This window comes from Lytechinus variegatus, chromosome 3 (genome assembly GCF_018143015.1).
Source record: "Lytechinus variegatus isolate NC3 chromosome 3, Lvar_3.0, whole genome shotgun sequence".
NCBI classification, from domain to species: Eukaryota; Metazoa; Echinodermata; class Echinoidea; order Temnopleuroida; family Toxopneustidae; genus Lytechinus; species Lytechinus variegatus.
The window spans coordinates 29225334-29243485 of record NC_054742.1 but is presented as its reverse complement, the minus strand read 5'-3'; the positions used below and the strand labels follow the sequence as shown (position 1 = coordinate 29243485).

The 18152-nt window shown below is 34.7% G+C and overlaps 1 protein-coding gene across 1 annotated transcript in view; it reads left to right on the top strand.

The window, feature by feature from the left end:
* The window catches only part of LOC121412000 (calcium/calmodulin-dependent protein kinase type 1D-like), an 85692-nt gene that overhangs the window by 39407 nt on the left and 28133 nt on the right, over positions 1 to 18152 (top strand). Inside the window, exons 5-6 of the mRNA XM_041604913.1 lie at positions 7513 to 7712; positions 9475 to 9587. Of these exons, the coding sequence (XP_041460847.1) occupies positions 7513 to 7712; positions 9475 to 9587 (313 nt within the window). The remainder of the gene's footprint in view (positions 1 to 7512; positions 7713 to 9474; positions 9588 to 18152) is intronic.

The following is an 18152-nucleotide window of genomic DNA, read 5'->3' as shown; positions in this document are numbered from 1 at the left end:
ATATATGTATATTTTAAAACAATGATTGATTTATTTCAAATACAGAGATGCTTATACTCACAGGTCTATGAAAAATTGGTTTAATTTTTTTTTTATTACGGTAATAATTGATATTTAAACATGCAGGATTTTGCATTTGCAGTGAAATTACCATGTATTTTAGTAAACCAGTCTTGCCTTGGGTGGATTAAGTGATGCAATAGAATTTGCCATTTGTAAATGAATTAATGCCGGGAATATCACAATAAGGTACAATTGTGCATTCTATTTTAATTTGTTCTTATTTGAAACGCGTATAAATTCCTCCTATTTCCTAATTAATCCTTCTATCGATATGGAATTACTTCAATGTACATCTAAAGTAGATAGGAACATGTTGACACTTGACATGATGATTAGGTTTGATTGTGATGATATTAGCTTGATAGTTAAACTTTAGAAGGTGTTGCAAGAAGCTGAAATATTTGCAATCTATTACAGAATTATGATTGTTTGGTTTTGAAGACCGGCAATAATAACTGACTTCATATGCTTTCAAAATTACATCAGTCTACTCTGTTCATACACACACACAAACTATTTACCCAGTTATTACACCACATACATAGAGTATACTGTATTTTGATGTAATCATTTTTGCATGTCTACGACTTCAAGCATTGGGCCATGTGTGAGCTTTAATTAATTCTGAGATAATTATTTATTTTTCAAATTAGATTTGGAGCAATGTAAGGTACAAAGAAGAATAATATATACAACCTTGAGGACTTGCCATTTAAGGTCCCTATTGACTAATGTGAACTTAGTGATAGGATAGGGCTGTTATCATTGAGAAAATTCTCTTTCGATATCTTAGCTGAAAATATCTTACTGATATCAATAAATATTGACAAAAGCACATAATTAATCCGCATTTTTTATGCATTGTAGTGATGTCACATACTCGCGTTAGTCAAAATTTGTATCTGCCACTGTACCAAGAACGCTTTAAAATCTGCTTTCATCGGATGTAAATAATTACCTAACACCTTTTATTAAACATATTTAGCATAAATACTTCCTCACCTTTCACGTTATTAGCATTATTTTAGGGTTGGATGAAGTTTTATCGATAATTTTAGGGCTTTTTGGACATCTTTCTGAGCACTCAACGTCTTTTGCCTATCCGCCATTTGATGTACATCTTCAAACGTAGAGGGAAGTAACACACGGCTGTGTGCTAGCTGCCTTCACACTATGCGATTCGTTGCGATCCGAATCTCAAAGAAATTGTGATAACATCTTATATGGACATTCCAACTAATAAAATCATACGGATCAGAGGTCAGAATAGTGGTAGGGACTGCTGAAATCGAAATTCAGACTAGTTCTAGCCTCCCTGAATGAATAAAAACAAATTCAATTCAAAATCGTAATGACGTCATAATTGGCTGCAACTTGAAGCCGTTTTGGACTTTACTCTGACCACAGGGCTTGCTGCAAAGTAAAAATATGATTTAAGTATTCCTTACATCATGCCAAAATTCATATGAAATAAATCGACTTCTTTAAACTTTTATCTTTAATGCAAAATTTGATCGAATGGAGTCGAGTGCAGTAACGATGTTTGGATTGTCATGATTATAGTGAAGTTTGCGTTTGATTGTGTTTTGTGGCTAGTAAGTATTTGTATTTTGTTGCTGTTCTGTGCAGTTTGAGGAAAAATATGTTTTCCCTGATTTTCCATTTGAAAAGCCACTTTCAAAGGGCCATTTCTGTAAATTGCATGAAATCGCTGAAAATCACTGTGTCCCTTCATAATAGCAGGTATTACCGACGAGAGAAAGGTCACAGTATCGCTAAGTGGCAAAAAACAAGCAATTATTGACAAGAATAGCAATAAATACATTATCAATATCAACCCTACCCGGTGAGAATTTCAATAAAATAGTCACTTTCATATCACTTTAGGAACCGTACATTCCAAACTGACCCACCTTAAGCTTTGTGTTACAGTGGGCTGAATGCACAGCCTAACATGGATTGTGTACATAAGATTCCTCTCGTTCAGGAACAGTATATGCTAGTCTTGTGTGAAGTCTCACTCATTGATCAAAGTTTCATCCAGGGTCTGTGCCTGCAAACATATGTCATGCTTGTTGTTATATATGGATGTAGCATGGTAAGCCCACAGATTTGTATGAATGATTTCTCTGTAATTTTTTATTAGTAATAGGAACATACATGCATTTAATACCTAAATGACAAAAACTCACATTCACTATTGGACCCCTAGGCTAAATATAGCTGCTTAGTTTAAATGTGCTTCCTGAAAGTTTACTTGATTATTATGAACAGAAATGTCAGTGTCAACTTGGCTTTGTCTTTTTATTTTTTTACAAAATCAACAAAATCTCACTTTTGTACAAGCTTTTTTTTCTATCTTTCATGTTATGAAAAGTGAATAATGGTTGTAATGTGTTATGTGTTATGCTTATACCGCAATACTCCTAAAGTAGACGTAATCGAAGATTGGCTCTTTTGATGATGGTACAAAGAGCAATGGGGACCGCTCAGACTTATAACCTCTTAGCTAATTGCGAGTGTGGTGTATGGTTGGCTAGTTTGCTCTTAATTGACTACACTAAATGCTTAGATGTATGCACAGAGTGCCTAGCGACTAAAAGTGATCTAGGGGCTTCATACTAACTGACATCAAGGTCAAACGGCCGCCTTAAAATATATTGGGGTGGATGGGGGCCTCAATCTTACAACCGTGGCAAGCCTACATAAGTGAGATAAAAAGGTAAGAATGTATCTGTAAAATAGAATAATGAAAATTCAAAGTAGGTTGGGGAAGAAATTAAGCTTTTTATTAAATTTGTCTAGTAAACAGTAATAGGCCTTAAGTTATTGCCATATGTCAAGAAACTATGGCCCATATTCTGAGCTCCAATTTCACATAGGCTACATGGTCTCAGTAAGTTGTTGGAATTTGGAAGCCAAAAATGTTAACATTTTGTTTACCCTGTCTGTTATGCTTACTGTGTTCTTTCCTCAATCTTTAACGGTGAAAAAACAAATTTTGTTATTATTCCAGACAGTTATAAATAATTGTTGAATGAGCTGAAAATATTGAACAAGTAGGCCTACTGATAATAGTTTGAGTCTCAATGAGTTATCCAACAGCAACTTTATAACACAGTTTTAAAATAAACCAAAGTTTAGAATACAGGTCTATATAAAGTGCCAGACCAAACTGTGATGTAATGTAAATCACATGTGTAGGCCTATAGGCTGACTTGCGAGAGACTTCATATATAACTCTGTCAAAGGCCTTTGTTTCCATCCAAGAGACATTGTCTAGTAGTCAGGGCACGGGAGAGTCATATTCTATCACATGAAATCTTCCACATAAGATAATACCTTGGCCCTCATGATTTGTGTGTAGAATATTGTGATTGGAACCACTTACCTGGATTGGTAGCCTCAAAGAGGGAGTATTAAAATCTCACGAGGTGTGAAAGTCAATTTGGTAATCTGAAATGGACTAATGGAAATCAAACAAGGTGCTGAGATGCATTGTTAGGGCCTCCTGTTAGTTCTCATGGCTTCAATGTTAAATTTCATGAAATTTCTATCAGCCATATTATGTGTGTCTATGGTGCGTTTATGCGACCTAAAGCCAGAATCATGATTTGAATCATGATTCAAAACACAATCATGAATCACAATACAACAGAATCAGTGTTTAGACGACCTTCATTCCAATGCTGTTTCTCCTCGGATTTGGGCCGATCTATTACGCATCACAGTTTGCAGTTTGACAGAGGAAGTAATCGCACATGTTACGGCTCTCGTAAAATCAATCTTTTCCTTCCAGAATTCATTCTATTATACCTCATTATGTTTACTTTTACTCATCTTGTCAGTTTAATGAAAGTGGTGTTCAGAAATGAAATTTAGCGTAGATCCAATTTAATATTGACACTGTTAACTCAATAACAACTGAGATCATTGTGTGTTCAGTTAGTTCATTTACTAGAACAGTTGAAGACATGACAAAAAGTATCAAAAAGCAGTGGATGATACGATGACCAACTCAGAACTTGAAGTTAAAATAATGCACGTGACAAATGCATAATTACGTACATACACTGAGCATAGTGCGTGCCTTGAGCTTGGCAAGAGTCAAACCAAAAGTAGCCCAATACAGTGACGGTTATTTTCACTTTTGACTATAAATCGCAATCATGATTCTGCAGAATCATGATTTGAAGCATGATTCAGATCATGATTCTAGGGTAATAAAAGTGGTGCATAAATGCACCCTTTATTTTTATGGTGGTGTAAGTAGTCTTGTAGACAGGTGATGGCTTCCATTTTACATTTTTCTTTATTGTTTAGGTTGATTAATCAGAAAAGTAATCATTTGAAGATTGCTTGCTATCATTTAAGTGCCAGAAAATACAAGGATTTTGCACCATGGTCAAGATTAAGTGACTCATTTTGAATGGTTTGACCTGGATGAAAAAAAAACAGCATCCTATGAGTAATTGATATCAGGTGATAAATAATAAATACCTTAGTAATTCATGATATTTTCAACGGGCAAGTGTACAGAAACATGTAAAAGAAGAATGAGGAGGAGAAGAAAGAGGGGAGAAAAAGGAGGAGGGGAGAAAAAGGAGAAGTTTACAAAACAGAAGGGAACATGGGTAAGAAGAAGAAAAAATCATACATGTATAGTACTTTCAATAAAAAATTAAAATCCCATTTCATATGTGTAATTTTTTTCAATGGAACAAAAAATAGACTGCTGTTGCTGTGGTAACATTTTCATTTTAGGCATGAACTGTAGATTTGCATTGAGCTTGTGAAACTGCCTATTGAAAGTGCCTAGTCAGGATGTGTTCAATGTCCATTTTTAAATTTAAAAAGCAACGTGAATCATGATTAAAAATGCAATTACAAAATACCATCAAGAGTTGCATGGTTTAGTGTCAATTTTTTTTTAAGATCATCTTTGAATTTCCCACTCGCATTATTAGCGCAGCTTACTGCACAGTTTGACCGATCACAGCCAACTTGCTGTATAGCTTGACCCATCACAAGAAAAGACCATTGTGGCATGCATTTGTGCAGGCTTCCATTCACTGCGAGAGCAAATTTAAAGATGTTTCAAAAATTTATTGTGATCAAAGTCATTTTTTGTTTGATTTGAGATGCTGAAGGTTGTAAAATCTGAGCTGATCGTGTTTCCAAACGTACCCTTTCAGCATTTAAATTTTTGTCTGTTTACACTTATTACCGGGAGTGGGAAATTGAATGACACCCTTTGTTACTCACCATACCAGCGTTTCGAAATTGTTTTATGAATCATGATTTATGCTGTTGTTTAAATTTGAGAATCTACTTTGAACACACCCTTATAGTAGCTCACATGTCTTGAGAAAACTGCACCAAATATATTTGTATTTCAGAATCTTATATTTGTCATTCAATAAATATAATATTGATATGATTTTTGTCAGAATGAAGATTATGATGAAAGAGAGCATTGTCTATTCCTCTTTTAACATTTCATTGTAAGATCTCCTCCTTTTCCTATATCTCTGGTGTTATTTCCTTCTATAAATTATCTTCTATTTTCCCTTCTAATGTCTGTTTTATATTGTGTTTCAAATGATTAACTGCTTTCATGTGCTCATTTTCCTTCACGATTTACAATGGGATTACATGTATGTCAAGACTTAATGCCCATCTAAAATCCAATATAAGGGGATTTATGTCAACAAAAGTCATGATAGTCAGAGTATTCCCAGGTACATTGTTTTTTTCAATCTAGACAATACAATTAACATTCATTTCCTACACAGAATCCAACTTTCAGTCCCAAAGACACAAGATTGATAAAACTGGTCCGCACTGTCCCAAAAGATTGGAAAGTAGACATACAAGTTCAATCAACTTCTAGATCAAGATCTCAAGGCAACTCCCACCTGCCTGTATGCCTGTTGCATATACATATATTCGTTTGTTAGGCCTACTTTAAGCTTCAATGTAGCATAGGAAGAGAAAACAGCTTTCATCACCTCGCTGTAGTATAATCCACCACGCCTAAATGAGTGGGTGTAATTCAAGTCCCTGTGGATCTTTCTATAAGCCTGTTGTATGTCTCTTCCTAACCCATCTGGTATGCTATCATCTGCCTCAGACTGCCATCAGTGCCTTGCTACCAATAGGATCCCTTATTGCCGCTGATTAAGATACATGACCATCATATCCCTTGTCTATAGAACCCCAGTCCATGTATTATCCTGTTTTATTGAGAGAATATTTGAAGCAATTATTAGAGAGGTCCCTCTGGTCTCTTGTCCATCATGATCTGATTTTGATAAGTCAACCTTTGGACTGCTCAAATCCTTTCCAATTGACTTGAAGCTTCACTCGTAAACAGGGCCTAGTGGGTCACTTCTAGTTGGATTCCTTGAATAGTCCATTGTTTCAGTGAATTCCCTGCTTGAGATGAATACAGAATGAGATTTAATATTACATTTGTCAGTGATGGATATCATGTGATAGTAATAATAAATTGCAAATACTTGATTTTATTTTTCTGTCTGTTTAGAGTTAAGAAATTGAAATCAACATACTGGTATCTGTTTTGTACTTCTCCAGAAGTTATCAACCGTGTCAACTAAACTTCTTTTTGATGGTTGAAATGGCTATTTTACCATTACAGATGTTTTTGATGTATAATACTTGAGCAAACAAGCAATTCTTTCTTCATCATATTTCTATTGCATTTTTTAAAACAAACTTTTGAATATGTTCGCCTGGGTTTATACAAGAAAATTGTACAATGATTATAGGAATATTCATTACAGGATAGAGGACATGGTCTCAAAGAACAATGCAACCCAAAGTCACTCTGTGAATTGATGTAGAGTCTCTCTATGCCTTAACATACATAAACATGCAGCTCCATCTTTCTGGTTTTCACAACATTACAAATAGCATTCATTCCCAAAACAAGATACAGCTAAACTCTGTACCCCGTTTACATGGTTGTAGCATTGTCTAAAACAATGGCATGCTTGAATGGATTTTCAAATTTGTTCCAGTTAGTGTCTCCCAATTTGTCATCCTGGTTGGTGTTTCATAAAGCTGTGTGTAAGTTAAGATTGGCTTTAAGAATGACTGATAATCCTTTCTTGTGATAAATGGTATACACACCAAAATATTTATTGGTGATAGTGTAGTGCGTTAAAAACGTTCACCAGTCGTTCTTAAAGTTGCCCTTAACTTGTGAGCAGTTTTATGAAATGCCCCCCCCCCCCCCCCGTATAAAAGTTTTCAACATTCTCTTGTTGGATACTGATAATTTCAGATGATATTTTATCAAGCTCTGTTCTGTTACCAACCTTGTCTCATTGCCCTCTTACATAATTAGGTTAATACACAATATATGATTGACACTCTGAACCTAATATTGTTTTTCTCTTTTTTTCTTTATATGACTTTATACAGCCAGAGAATCTACTATTCTATAGTCCTGATGAAGATTCAAAAATCATGATCAGTGATTTTGGGTTGTCAAAGTTTGAGAGTCAGGAGGGTATGTCAACAGCCTGCGGCACGCCCGGTTACGTAGCACCAGAAGTTCTGAGGCGGAAGAATTATGGGAAGGGTATTGACATCTGGTCAATAGGTGTTATCACATACATTCTGTAAGTGGCTAATTTACTTGGTGGAGTACCATATTTTGGGAGCAAGGGGACATGTTCCCATGCACCACCTTCAGAAGGTGCAAAAAAAGACTTAAGGTCAAGTCCACCTAGATAAAATGTTGATTTTAATCAATAGAGAAAAAGCGTTAAAAAAATCATCAAAATCAGGTGTAAAATAGAAAGCTATGACATTGTAAACTTTCACTTTTTTTCACAAAACAGTGATATGCACAACTCAATTGACATGCAAATGAGAGAGTCGATGATGTCCCTCACTATTTTTTTTTTATTGTTTTAATTATACAATATTTCAACTTTTACACATTTGACAACAGGGACCAACGTGACTGAGTCATAAAATGTTTTTAAAGATGGTAATGCCTCATTTTCAGGGAGGAATAACACTTTGTTTCATATAAAAATAAGGAGGAAATTAGAATATTTTTTTTATTTCAGGACGTGCGTTTAACTGTTTTGTGAAATGAAGCAAAACTTAAAAATTCTACTATATATTTTACATTAGATTTTGATGAAATTTTCAATGTTATGCTTGTTGTATTTGTCCTTTTTTTATTCAAATCAACTTTCTGTTGGAATGGACTTGTCCTTTTAGTTAGGTAGAGTGCTGATTTAGATTTCAGCAAAATGCTAACTGAAGCAAAAAAAGGGACAATTGAAGTACAGTAATGATTTACTGTAGCAGAATACTGTATGTTAGCTTCAGTGTGGGATGGAATACTGGCCTTGTGATGTTCCTTCTATCATATTTGATATCAGAACAGATACAGATGAATCTGTTAAGTATCGTGGGATCACAGAAATCTGTTTAATTTGGCCAAAAATTTTATACAAATGGCACATGCTGCATATTTTGGTCTCAAAATTGTTTTGGATATTTTGGTTTGAACATTTCTTTTACTTAGGCTATTATGAGACTGATGGAAGTTCCAATTATGCAGTATTATTAACTTTATTCAGTACTCATGATTAACATGTATTTTTCAGTGTTCATGATATTGAATATATATATGCCATGAATTATCTATCACTCAATTCTAAAAACTGTTAGAGTCATGGTAATGCATGATAATTGGCTGCACATACCATGAGGCAGTAAAGCACAAATTTCAAATTATAAGTTAAAACTATTTTTTTCTTGGTAAAGTTTTATATGAATAAAGCATTCATTTATACAAAGATATTGTCAATGGAATGGTGAAGAGAATGCATTTTGGTCAATATTTTGTGTACCATGAGTAGAAAAATGATTATAGCTATGGTACTTACAAATGCATTTTGACAATTGATGTATACCATATTGGTTTTAAAAAATCCTGTTTTAAATTTTGGATAATTGGTTTTAGATAAGTGTGACATTTTCAAGTATTAACAAATCATTAATCCATCATAGTAGAGCGGATAAGCTTAAAAAATCACAACAATTGTGCAAATTTACCTCCCATCTTTAAAATAAATCTTTCGGCATATGCTAATACTTGTGAAATTTTCAAGCTTTTGTCATAATTTGCACAATTGTTCGGCTTATCCGCTCTACTATCATATATTTTTTAATAAGAATCATGTATATTACTCATGACATCTGTATCAATTCAAGTTTGATCACTTCTGACCTCTCACAAAGTACGGCTCCAGCAGAAGGACAAAATATCCTGTTACAAAATGACAACCATGCAGGTAGGTGATTGCATCTTGAGCTAAAGCCATAATCTTATCTCATTAACCTTTGCTTTCCCCTGATCAGATTATGCGGTTATCCTCCATTTTATGATGATAACGACGCCGCGCTCTTTCAGCAAATCATGAAAGGGGAGTATGAATTCGACTCTCCATATTGGGATGATATCTCAGACTCAGGTGAGTTCTAATACACAATTTATCTTTTCCTCTTCTTTAAAGATAAAGTTTAGATCTGGTCATGGGAGTATATTATGGGAGTATATTGGGGGAAAAAAATCTGTAATTTGGGAATTTTGATTTGAATACACTTAGTGTATATTGTAGAGTGTTGGAATAATTACATTAATCCTGAATAAGAATGTTTCAATAGAATTTCTGCTTTACCAATTGAATGAATTCTATGTGAAAGTGGAGTTTGAAAATAAGTTTGCTTACCAAAATTCAGTTTGCTCCAGAGGGTGCTTCATGCACAAAGTTTGGAAATAAATGGTGAATCTGTATAAAGCTATGATTGAGGGCATGGCCTGAAAACAACCTTTAAGAATTTGGGCCTACAAGTTGAGCCAAATTTAGCGGTTTATGCTTATTTTTCGTATCCTTATTATGAAACACATACCATGTCTTAGAAGAAAGCAACAATGCAAGTCCTTGTGCTAGTACATAAAATACACCGGTTTCCATGCACAATGAATGTAGCATTCAAGTTGTGCCATCAGTATATGTGCACTTTTTATTGGATTGCATTGTACTCTGCACCCGACATAGATGCTTACCGTTGATTTTCTCTCAAAATATAATAAAAATATAAGACCGGCCCAGTGAACTCTTCCACCCGTGGAGGGGGAGGGGGGCACTCAACCCAATATGTGGTAGGTATATGCCAAAATGGGATCCATGCGAAAATGGTATCCCTGGCAGCAGAAGGAAAACAAATCCTCATGCCTTGGAACAGGTTTTATTTGGCACCTGGCCGCGGAGGGTAAAATGGTACGCCCTGGACTTGAAAATTGAGTGCAAAAACAGGGGTCCCCTCTGCAGCACATACCCACTATCCGCAATATACAGAGTAACCCGCAGGACTCAGCCACCATATCAGGAATGAAGTCTCATGAATATATACTTTTCACACTTGTGGCATTTGAAATTTATTTGTGTCAACAAAGAATAGAAGATTCTGACACATTCTGCTACATGTTAGATCTTGTGTGGAGGTTTCTTGGGAAATTCAAAATACAAGGGTTGCTAAATGAGATGTGAATTGGATTCTTGTGCTGCACTTGGCTTCTATTAAAAGCTCTGGTCATTCCTGTCTGACCCTCAGAGATTTCAATCATGGATGAAGTAAAACGAGTTGGATCATGGTATTGCTTTGATTTTTAATTCTTTTAAAGGTTACTAACTGCTTTTAAGTACAAGGAAGAAAAATTGAAACATAGGTGTACATTGACTTTTTAAAATCCAAATGTAGTGTGACTTCATGGGGATTATTGTTGTGTAAGTTTGATGTTCTCTGTAAATAAGTGAGGTGAATTACCAGGCTATCACGAAGTAAACGAATATGTACATTTAGTGTGAAAGAAAGAAAAGATCCAACACCATATTATGCCTGTAATATCTGACTGACGTGTTGCCATGGATACGGCATGAATCTAGAAATATGGGCAAGTGCAATGTACTTGTCTCGTCTCACTCTATGCCTCTTCTCTTTCGTCTTTCTTCTGTCTTGTTTGTCATTTTCAATCAACATATTTCTTCCACTTTTTTCAGATTGGATTGTATTTGTATAGTATTTGTTTGGGAATGGAAGTGGTAGAGTTCTCTAAGGTTTCACTCTGATATTGTACGATATATGTATTGTCGCTGATATATAGTAGAGAAGTTCAATTGCTAAACATTTTTATTTTTAGGGTTGTTATTTTTAATACTTTACCCTCCCCTTCTCCTCTCCTCCCTCTTCTCCCCTTCTTCTGCTTCACCTCATTTTTTTCCTGTTTTATACTGATGTTTGTATAAATAATGAATGATTTGATGGAATGTAGGCATTGCTGTACTAATACCCCTTGACATGTGCACCTCTGGTATGGGATCATTGCCATGGATATTAGGGGGTGTGTGTGTGTTTGTGTGAGAGGAGCATAGGGGATGTTGGGTTCCATATGCAGCATTCCTTGAAATTTAATCAACATATTGTATTATGAGTGCACAGTAAAGATATTTCCAAAGTGGTAATGGATTGTTTGTACATAGTTTTCTTCTTGTCTCCATATCTTTTACAACCCCCTTCCTGTCTGCACTCTGCATATAGATGATGAGTAACGTTTATCACATTACTCGGAATGCTTATAAATCTATGAAAACCATTTCTTGCAATTACCCCTTACAAATATCTATCGGACACACTAATATGAATGTTATCCCTTATTTCACTTACTGGCACATACGTGTATTTGCTTTTAAAAATGTGATTTCCTATATCTTTTTGCATGTGGAATAATTTTACCATATTTTGAAACATCATATTATGAATTTGGGGGTTATTTAAGCCAAACTTTTCTTAATTCTTAATTAAATATTGAAATTTAAATGAAACTTGGTGTCAGTTCATGAAAAAGAAATTAACATGTCCTGTTCAATTTTTTTTTTATGAAGTGACATATTTTCCCCATCTACTTGTAAATAATATGGGACATGATGAGTGCGCACCACAGCTGTCATCTCATTTACCAAGTGGCTTATTTACCATGCTTGTAAAACACATAGGACTAGGCCTACATAGGACACTGGGCAGAACAATGACTTTGTGAAAAATTCTCTGAGAATTCTACTTTCACAAATCATCATAGGAATATGCAGAATCACTTTTAAGGTCTGATTTTTGTTAAAGGTTAAATAAAAGATGTTAGTCAAAGATGAAAAAAAAATCTAACTTGGGAAAAAAAAATGATTTTCTTCTGTTTCTGCCACTTTGCGAACGAGGGAAATATAATTAATAATATAATTAATAATTTAATTTTTCACTACAGACCCAGTGAAATTGAATGAAAAAGAATTATTCCAGTAATTACTTAATTTAGTAGACCACCAGTTTTCTGCATACTAACAGGTTTAAAATGATTATCATCATCATCATCACAATCAACAACACAATCCATTCTCAACAACAAGAATTGTCATGTTAATAATATTGCATCACAAGTAACAGGACACATCGCCTAGTGATTGCGCATTCTAGAGTATGCATGAAATTTCATGTAAAGTAGCTGTGCCCAGTTGATTTGATGCTTGTGCAATCATGCGCAAGCAAGAAAACATCATCCCATCCTCACAACGTCTACATCCGGCACAAGGATGATGACGAAGTGAATTGTTTATCATCCCTGGTGCTGCAAATCTACTAAATGCTCATTGATAAGTTGGCGTATCTTTTTGGGGTTCACCGGAGAATGAGAGCATCAAGAAATGGTTATTTTGGGAAAGGATTCTCAGAGGTGAAATGGATGTAAAGGACCTGTTTACGGGAAGGCTTACTTAGTACTTCTAGATTTATAAGCCATTCTACAAAAAACGTTAGTTATCCATGTCGAATGTGCTTGTATTAAACTGTTTATGGGTTTTTTGTTGGACAGATCAAACATGACTGTTGGACTTTACATGGAGAATGAAACTGCCACAATTTAATGCCTCTGCCCTACCTGTAACTGGGGTCAAAGTCACAATGTGGTCAGAGTTCTCAAAGGCCATTATTTGAAAATTTTAGAGCTAGATGGTAAGACATTCATGTCTGGCAAAGGTGAAGGCATAAATTTTGATCCATGCAGTTGATCCATCTAGTTCTTTTTTTTCTTTCTCGGGTAGCATTATATAAATGCAAATTTAGTATGTTCATAATAAACATAATTTTCATTAATGAAAAATAAATGGAACAGTTAAACATTGTGAAGACAGAAAAACTATATAGCGATTGAAACGAAACTCTTTGATTGATATTTATTATTATACAAATTTGAAGCACTTATAATTCAAGTTGAGAATAAGCAGGGTTCATCAAAGGTGAAAGATGATTAATATATTACTCCAAAACCTTGTAATGTGTATTCCATATGTGGCTATCAGCTTTGAACTTCCATGGATCTAATCATAAACACCCTGCATTTTTCAAAAGCATATTAAACTTGCAGCAGGAAAGGAGACAGAACCCAATCAACAGAAGGGTATAAATTTCTAGCTTGTCTAAGGGTGATTTTATTAGGGATAAGCTATAATTTCCCCTAAAAATGTATTAAAAAATACGAAAGAGCGTTCCTTTATTGATTTGCCATTGTAAAGAAGAGCTTTACAGAAATAATTCATTCTAGAGTGCATACTGTTATTCTTTTTTCTCTTAAGGCCTAAAATACTATTCTGTTGCTCTAATTCAAACCATTGAAAGAAAAATGTTTTTTTTTAAGCAGACCAAAAATACACAAATGCATTTTTTTGTGAGTTAAAGGTCAGATTTAGGGGTAGAATTTGCATGAATTTGTATTTAGTGGCTTAAAAAGCACTTTAATATCGCTTGTACCGAAGGGGTAGGTGATGTCGTATTAAGGAAAACCCCAACCCAAATTGATTGATTACCACTTGGTTGACAGCCAGTTGGTCTAACATCATTCGTTCTAACATCAGTTGATCTATTCAACGATGGTCAATTACTATTTAGCCTACACCCATTTAGTCTAATAACCACTTGGTCTAATTGCCATTTGGTATATTAAACCAAATGATGTTAAATAAATTGGCTATTAGACCAAGTGTCTGTAGACCAGGTGGTAATAAACTGATCAGGATGATAGCTTCTTTTAAATGACTGTTTGTAGATTAAATATTTCTGCACCTTTTTCGGCAAAACTGGGGGGGGGGCCTTGGATGAAGGATGGGGTTTCCCTTAATGCGACACTGCCAAGTCACCAACCCCATTGGTACAAGCTTTTTATTATGCGTTTTGACATGTTTGACAGCATGAGTAAATCATTCCATGCACGATTTGCTTTGTGCAGGGCAGTAGCCAAGGCAACATAAGTTTCTTTCTTAGGCCTATTTTTACAGATAAGTTGGTTGCACTTGTAACTAAATGAAGTACATAAGAGAAAATGCAGTAATGATAATCATAATAACAACAGCATATTTACCCAGGGTAGCCACTTCACTTCTGCCTAGGCACTTAGGCATTCAAGGAATTTCTCCCTCCCGGTCCCCATTTACCTACCCTGGGTTGAGTGCAGCACAATGTGGGTAATTCTTGCTGAAGAAAAAAACATCATGACCATTCAACCACGGTTCCCCACACAATGAGATGCCTGATAGTTTATTTTGTAAAACTTAGTGGTATGTTCCAGAATTATCTGGTGGTGTATCAATTAATTTGACCATAGTTATAACATTGAGTTGTGTAAAGTAGATTACAACCCTCCTCTTCCTTGCATATCATCTTACTTCATTGTCTTATTGTCAGCTCTTTCACCAGGATGTTTATCATCTGGCTCATCATCACTATCAACATCTTTATTACCACCATCCCAAAATGGTATATGAGGAGTATTAGGTTAATGGAATAATAAACCATATAAATGCCTTGGACATTGGCAATCCATATGATTTCATTTTGTATTATTTGTTTTTTTTTATTCTTGAAAATAAAGAAATAAGTAAAAAAAAATAACATAACATTGGAAGCCAAACATGCTAACTGATAATAGGGCTATAGCTCAGATGTGATTCCTTGAAATTCTGCCGAGGAGGATCCGGGATGTGCATGGATTCGGAAGACTAATGAAATTTACAATGAAGGGTGCCATAAATAGCATTTTGATCTTCATGCATGAGTGGTTAGCATGTGGTTCTGTTAGGGTATATCTTCACCCACTGGTTATGCGAAGCTACTTTATCGTTGCCAATGTGAGGCTGGCTCAGACTTAAGAGCTGCTATGACCTATTGGGATTTCAGGAAAGACATTTTTATATTTACTGGACACCTTGATGGTAATGACAATGAGGATGATGATAGTGTTGATAGTTAAAGAAAGGATTGTAGAATTGGTTATGCAGTGCTGAGATTACATACATTTTCCACCAAAACACTGTTGAAATCTCATTTTTATTAGACTCTGGTGTTTTTTGTATTTTTATTTGCTTTTAATTTTGTTTGTTCTTTTAAAAAACCTTTTTCAATCTCAAACTAGTTTTCATACTAATCACAGCCCTTGTTTTCCTTCCTTATCTTACCACACCCCCTAATATTCTTCTCTTCATGTTTCAATATGTTCACCGCAACTCTTTTTACCTGTCTCTGTCTGTCTGTCTGTCTGTCTCTGTCTCTCTGCCTCTTTCTTTCTCTTTCTCTCCCTCTCTCTCTTTCCCTCTCTCTGACCACTGCATCTTTCTTGTTGATAATAAAAGAATTTGTTTTTATCTGCTTTTGTATCTTTGCCTTTCCAATGACCTTACACTCTATCTCATGTTTCTTATTCACCTTTCCCTTTATCAGCCTTTCTTTTGTGAACAATCCTCTTTCCTAAACTCACTCCAATCTTGTTCATGCATTTTATGATCAAATGATGAATAGATCAAACATTGGACCCTGGATATCTCATGCTCAATTTTCATCAAGAGGTTTATAATTGAAACTATAGACCCCTCATCAGATCTTCTACGCTGATGCACTAAAAAGATTTTCATTAAGGGCGAAGTAAATCTGTCAGATTAGAGTATGGATTGCAATCACTTTCTTGATTTGTGGTTGAAGTGATATCCCTACCTGCTTCCGATGTGTCGATGAGTTATGAACAGTGATGTTTATGACTCCCTTGTAGGAATAAAACAGAGAGCATTGATCTACAAAAGTCTCATTAGCATTTCAGATTGATCAAGGAAAATTCTCTCCATAGACCACTTCATATTTTCTTGTATTGTTACATTTGATACATCTTTGTTCAAATTAATGGAGACATGTTTCAAGTGAAAAATCTCTATTAGTTCTATGAATCTATCATGAAAAGAATAGAATTCAAGATTTTTGTTTGTTTGAAAGGAGTGAGGACTTGAATTGAAAAGAGATTGCTCAGGTGCCTCAAAGTACAAGCAACCAACATCATTGCATTGAATTAAGTAATGTATCATAATGCTGATTTTGCTTGAAATACTCTGCTAAATGGGGTCTACCGAATACCATTTCCTGTTAAATGTGAAAGCAAAAGAAAGTGTGTCTCTTTTACACCAGTTCTGGGTGATATTAATGTCTTAAAGTTGATGAAAATTGGTACAGGGGCCAGTCTTCTATAAAAAGAATTATTGCACTGCCATCTTGAGGGGAGTCACTCATCCATCATTAGGGGCAAAAAGGGATCCTGAATTGGTTTTTCAGTGGACTTTCTTGAATTCACTACCTTTATTCAAATTTTTTATGATCATTTGGTTTTATAAAAACTGAAAAACACTTTGTGAGCGTCTAAAACTAGAATCGGTACATTGCATAGACTAAAGTTTAATATAGATCCATAATGTTAATACAATCATTTTACATTCAATATACCGCTAGTGGCAAAATATGGCACACACTAAATAATAATGGCTTAACCATAAAAGGTGGGGGGGGGGTCGGCTGGAATCCACCCCCTCAGCATTTTTTGTGATAAATCTGCCTTGCATAATATTTCAACCATGGCACTGGCTGACTTTTTAGACAAATTTTGTGATGCCCATGTATGCGGTTACAAAATTACACCATATTATGTAAGTACATGTCAGACCTAAATTGCTCAAAATGTGAATTCATGTACAAATCCAATGTAAACTGTGTTTTTAGCCGAAATTATCATTTCCACTTTTACTAACCAAACTCAATTTCCTTAAAAAAATAAAAAAAAACAAAGACTCAAAACATAAAGAAATGCATGAATATATAAGGAATTTCAAAATATATATTAAAGATACATGAGTAAGAAATGATGATACCAAATTTTTTAAAAGTACATTTGACCGAAATTCCTAAGGAATCTGTGAGTAGAAAAGTCGCTGTTCGAGGGATGTATTTATTCAATTGGAGCAAATTTAATATTTTATGCATATAAAGTAGCAATTCATATTAAAAAATCTTTTTATTGCGGAAAAATTAACCATACAACCTTGTAGATTTCATCCCATACTATCCCTTGTAGATTTCATGGCACATTGCTATGCAAATGGCGGTGAGATCTCAGGAGGCAGAATCTTCCACCCCCCCCCCCCTTGCTGTGAGATGGTCTAAATAACCCAACTGTATTAGGGTTAAAGAGAGAATGTGCATCCTTACAAATTTGCTTTATAAGAATAGAAATTCTGAAAATTATATACCCACAAGTGTATTTTTTCACATTTGTACCTTTAGATGTGCCCTTAGTTTATTGTTCCCATAGATATATAAAATCTTTGAATATGTTTATTTCAAAACTCCTTTTTGGAATATTTTTTTAAATCCCTTTTTGGAATGTGCCTATTTTGTCATAATTCCTCACTAAAAGAATACTAGACTCATGAAATTAGAATTTTTGATTTATCACAGAGTTTTACAAATTAACGTTAGATCAAATTAACTATCAAGCATTTATTGATTTCATGTTTTAATCTTTATTCAGCCTTATTTCAGCCTATATCGTTTTATCGTTATTCTAGTTTGGAATAGAGTAGATGGTGTTCCCTTTAATATCCTGACAGGAAATCTGTATCATA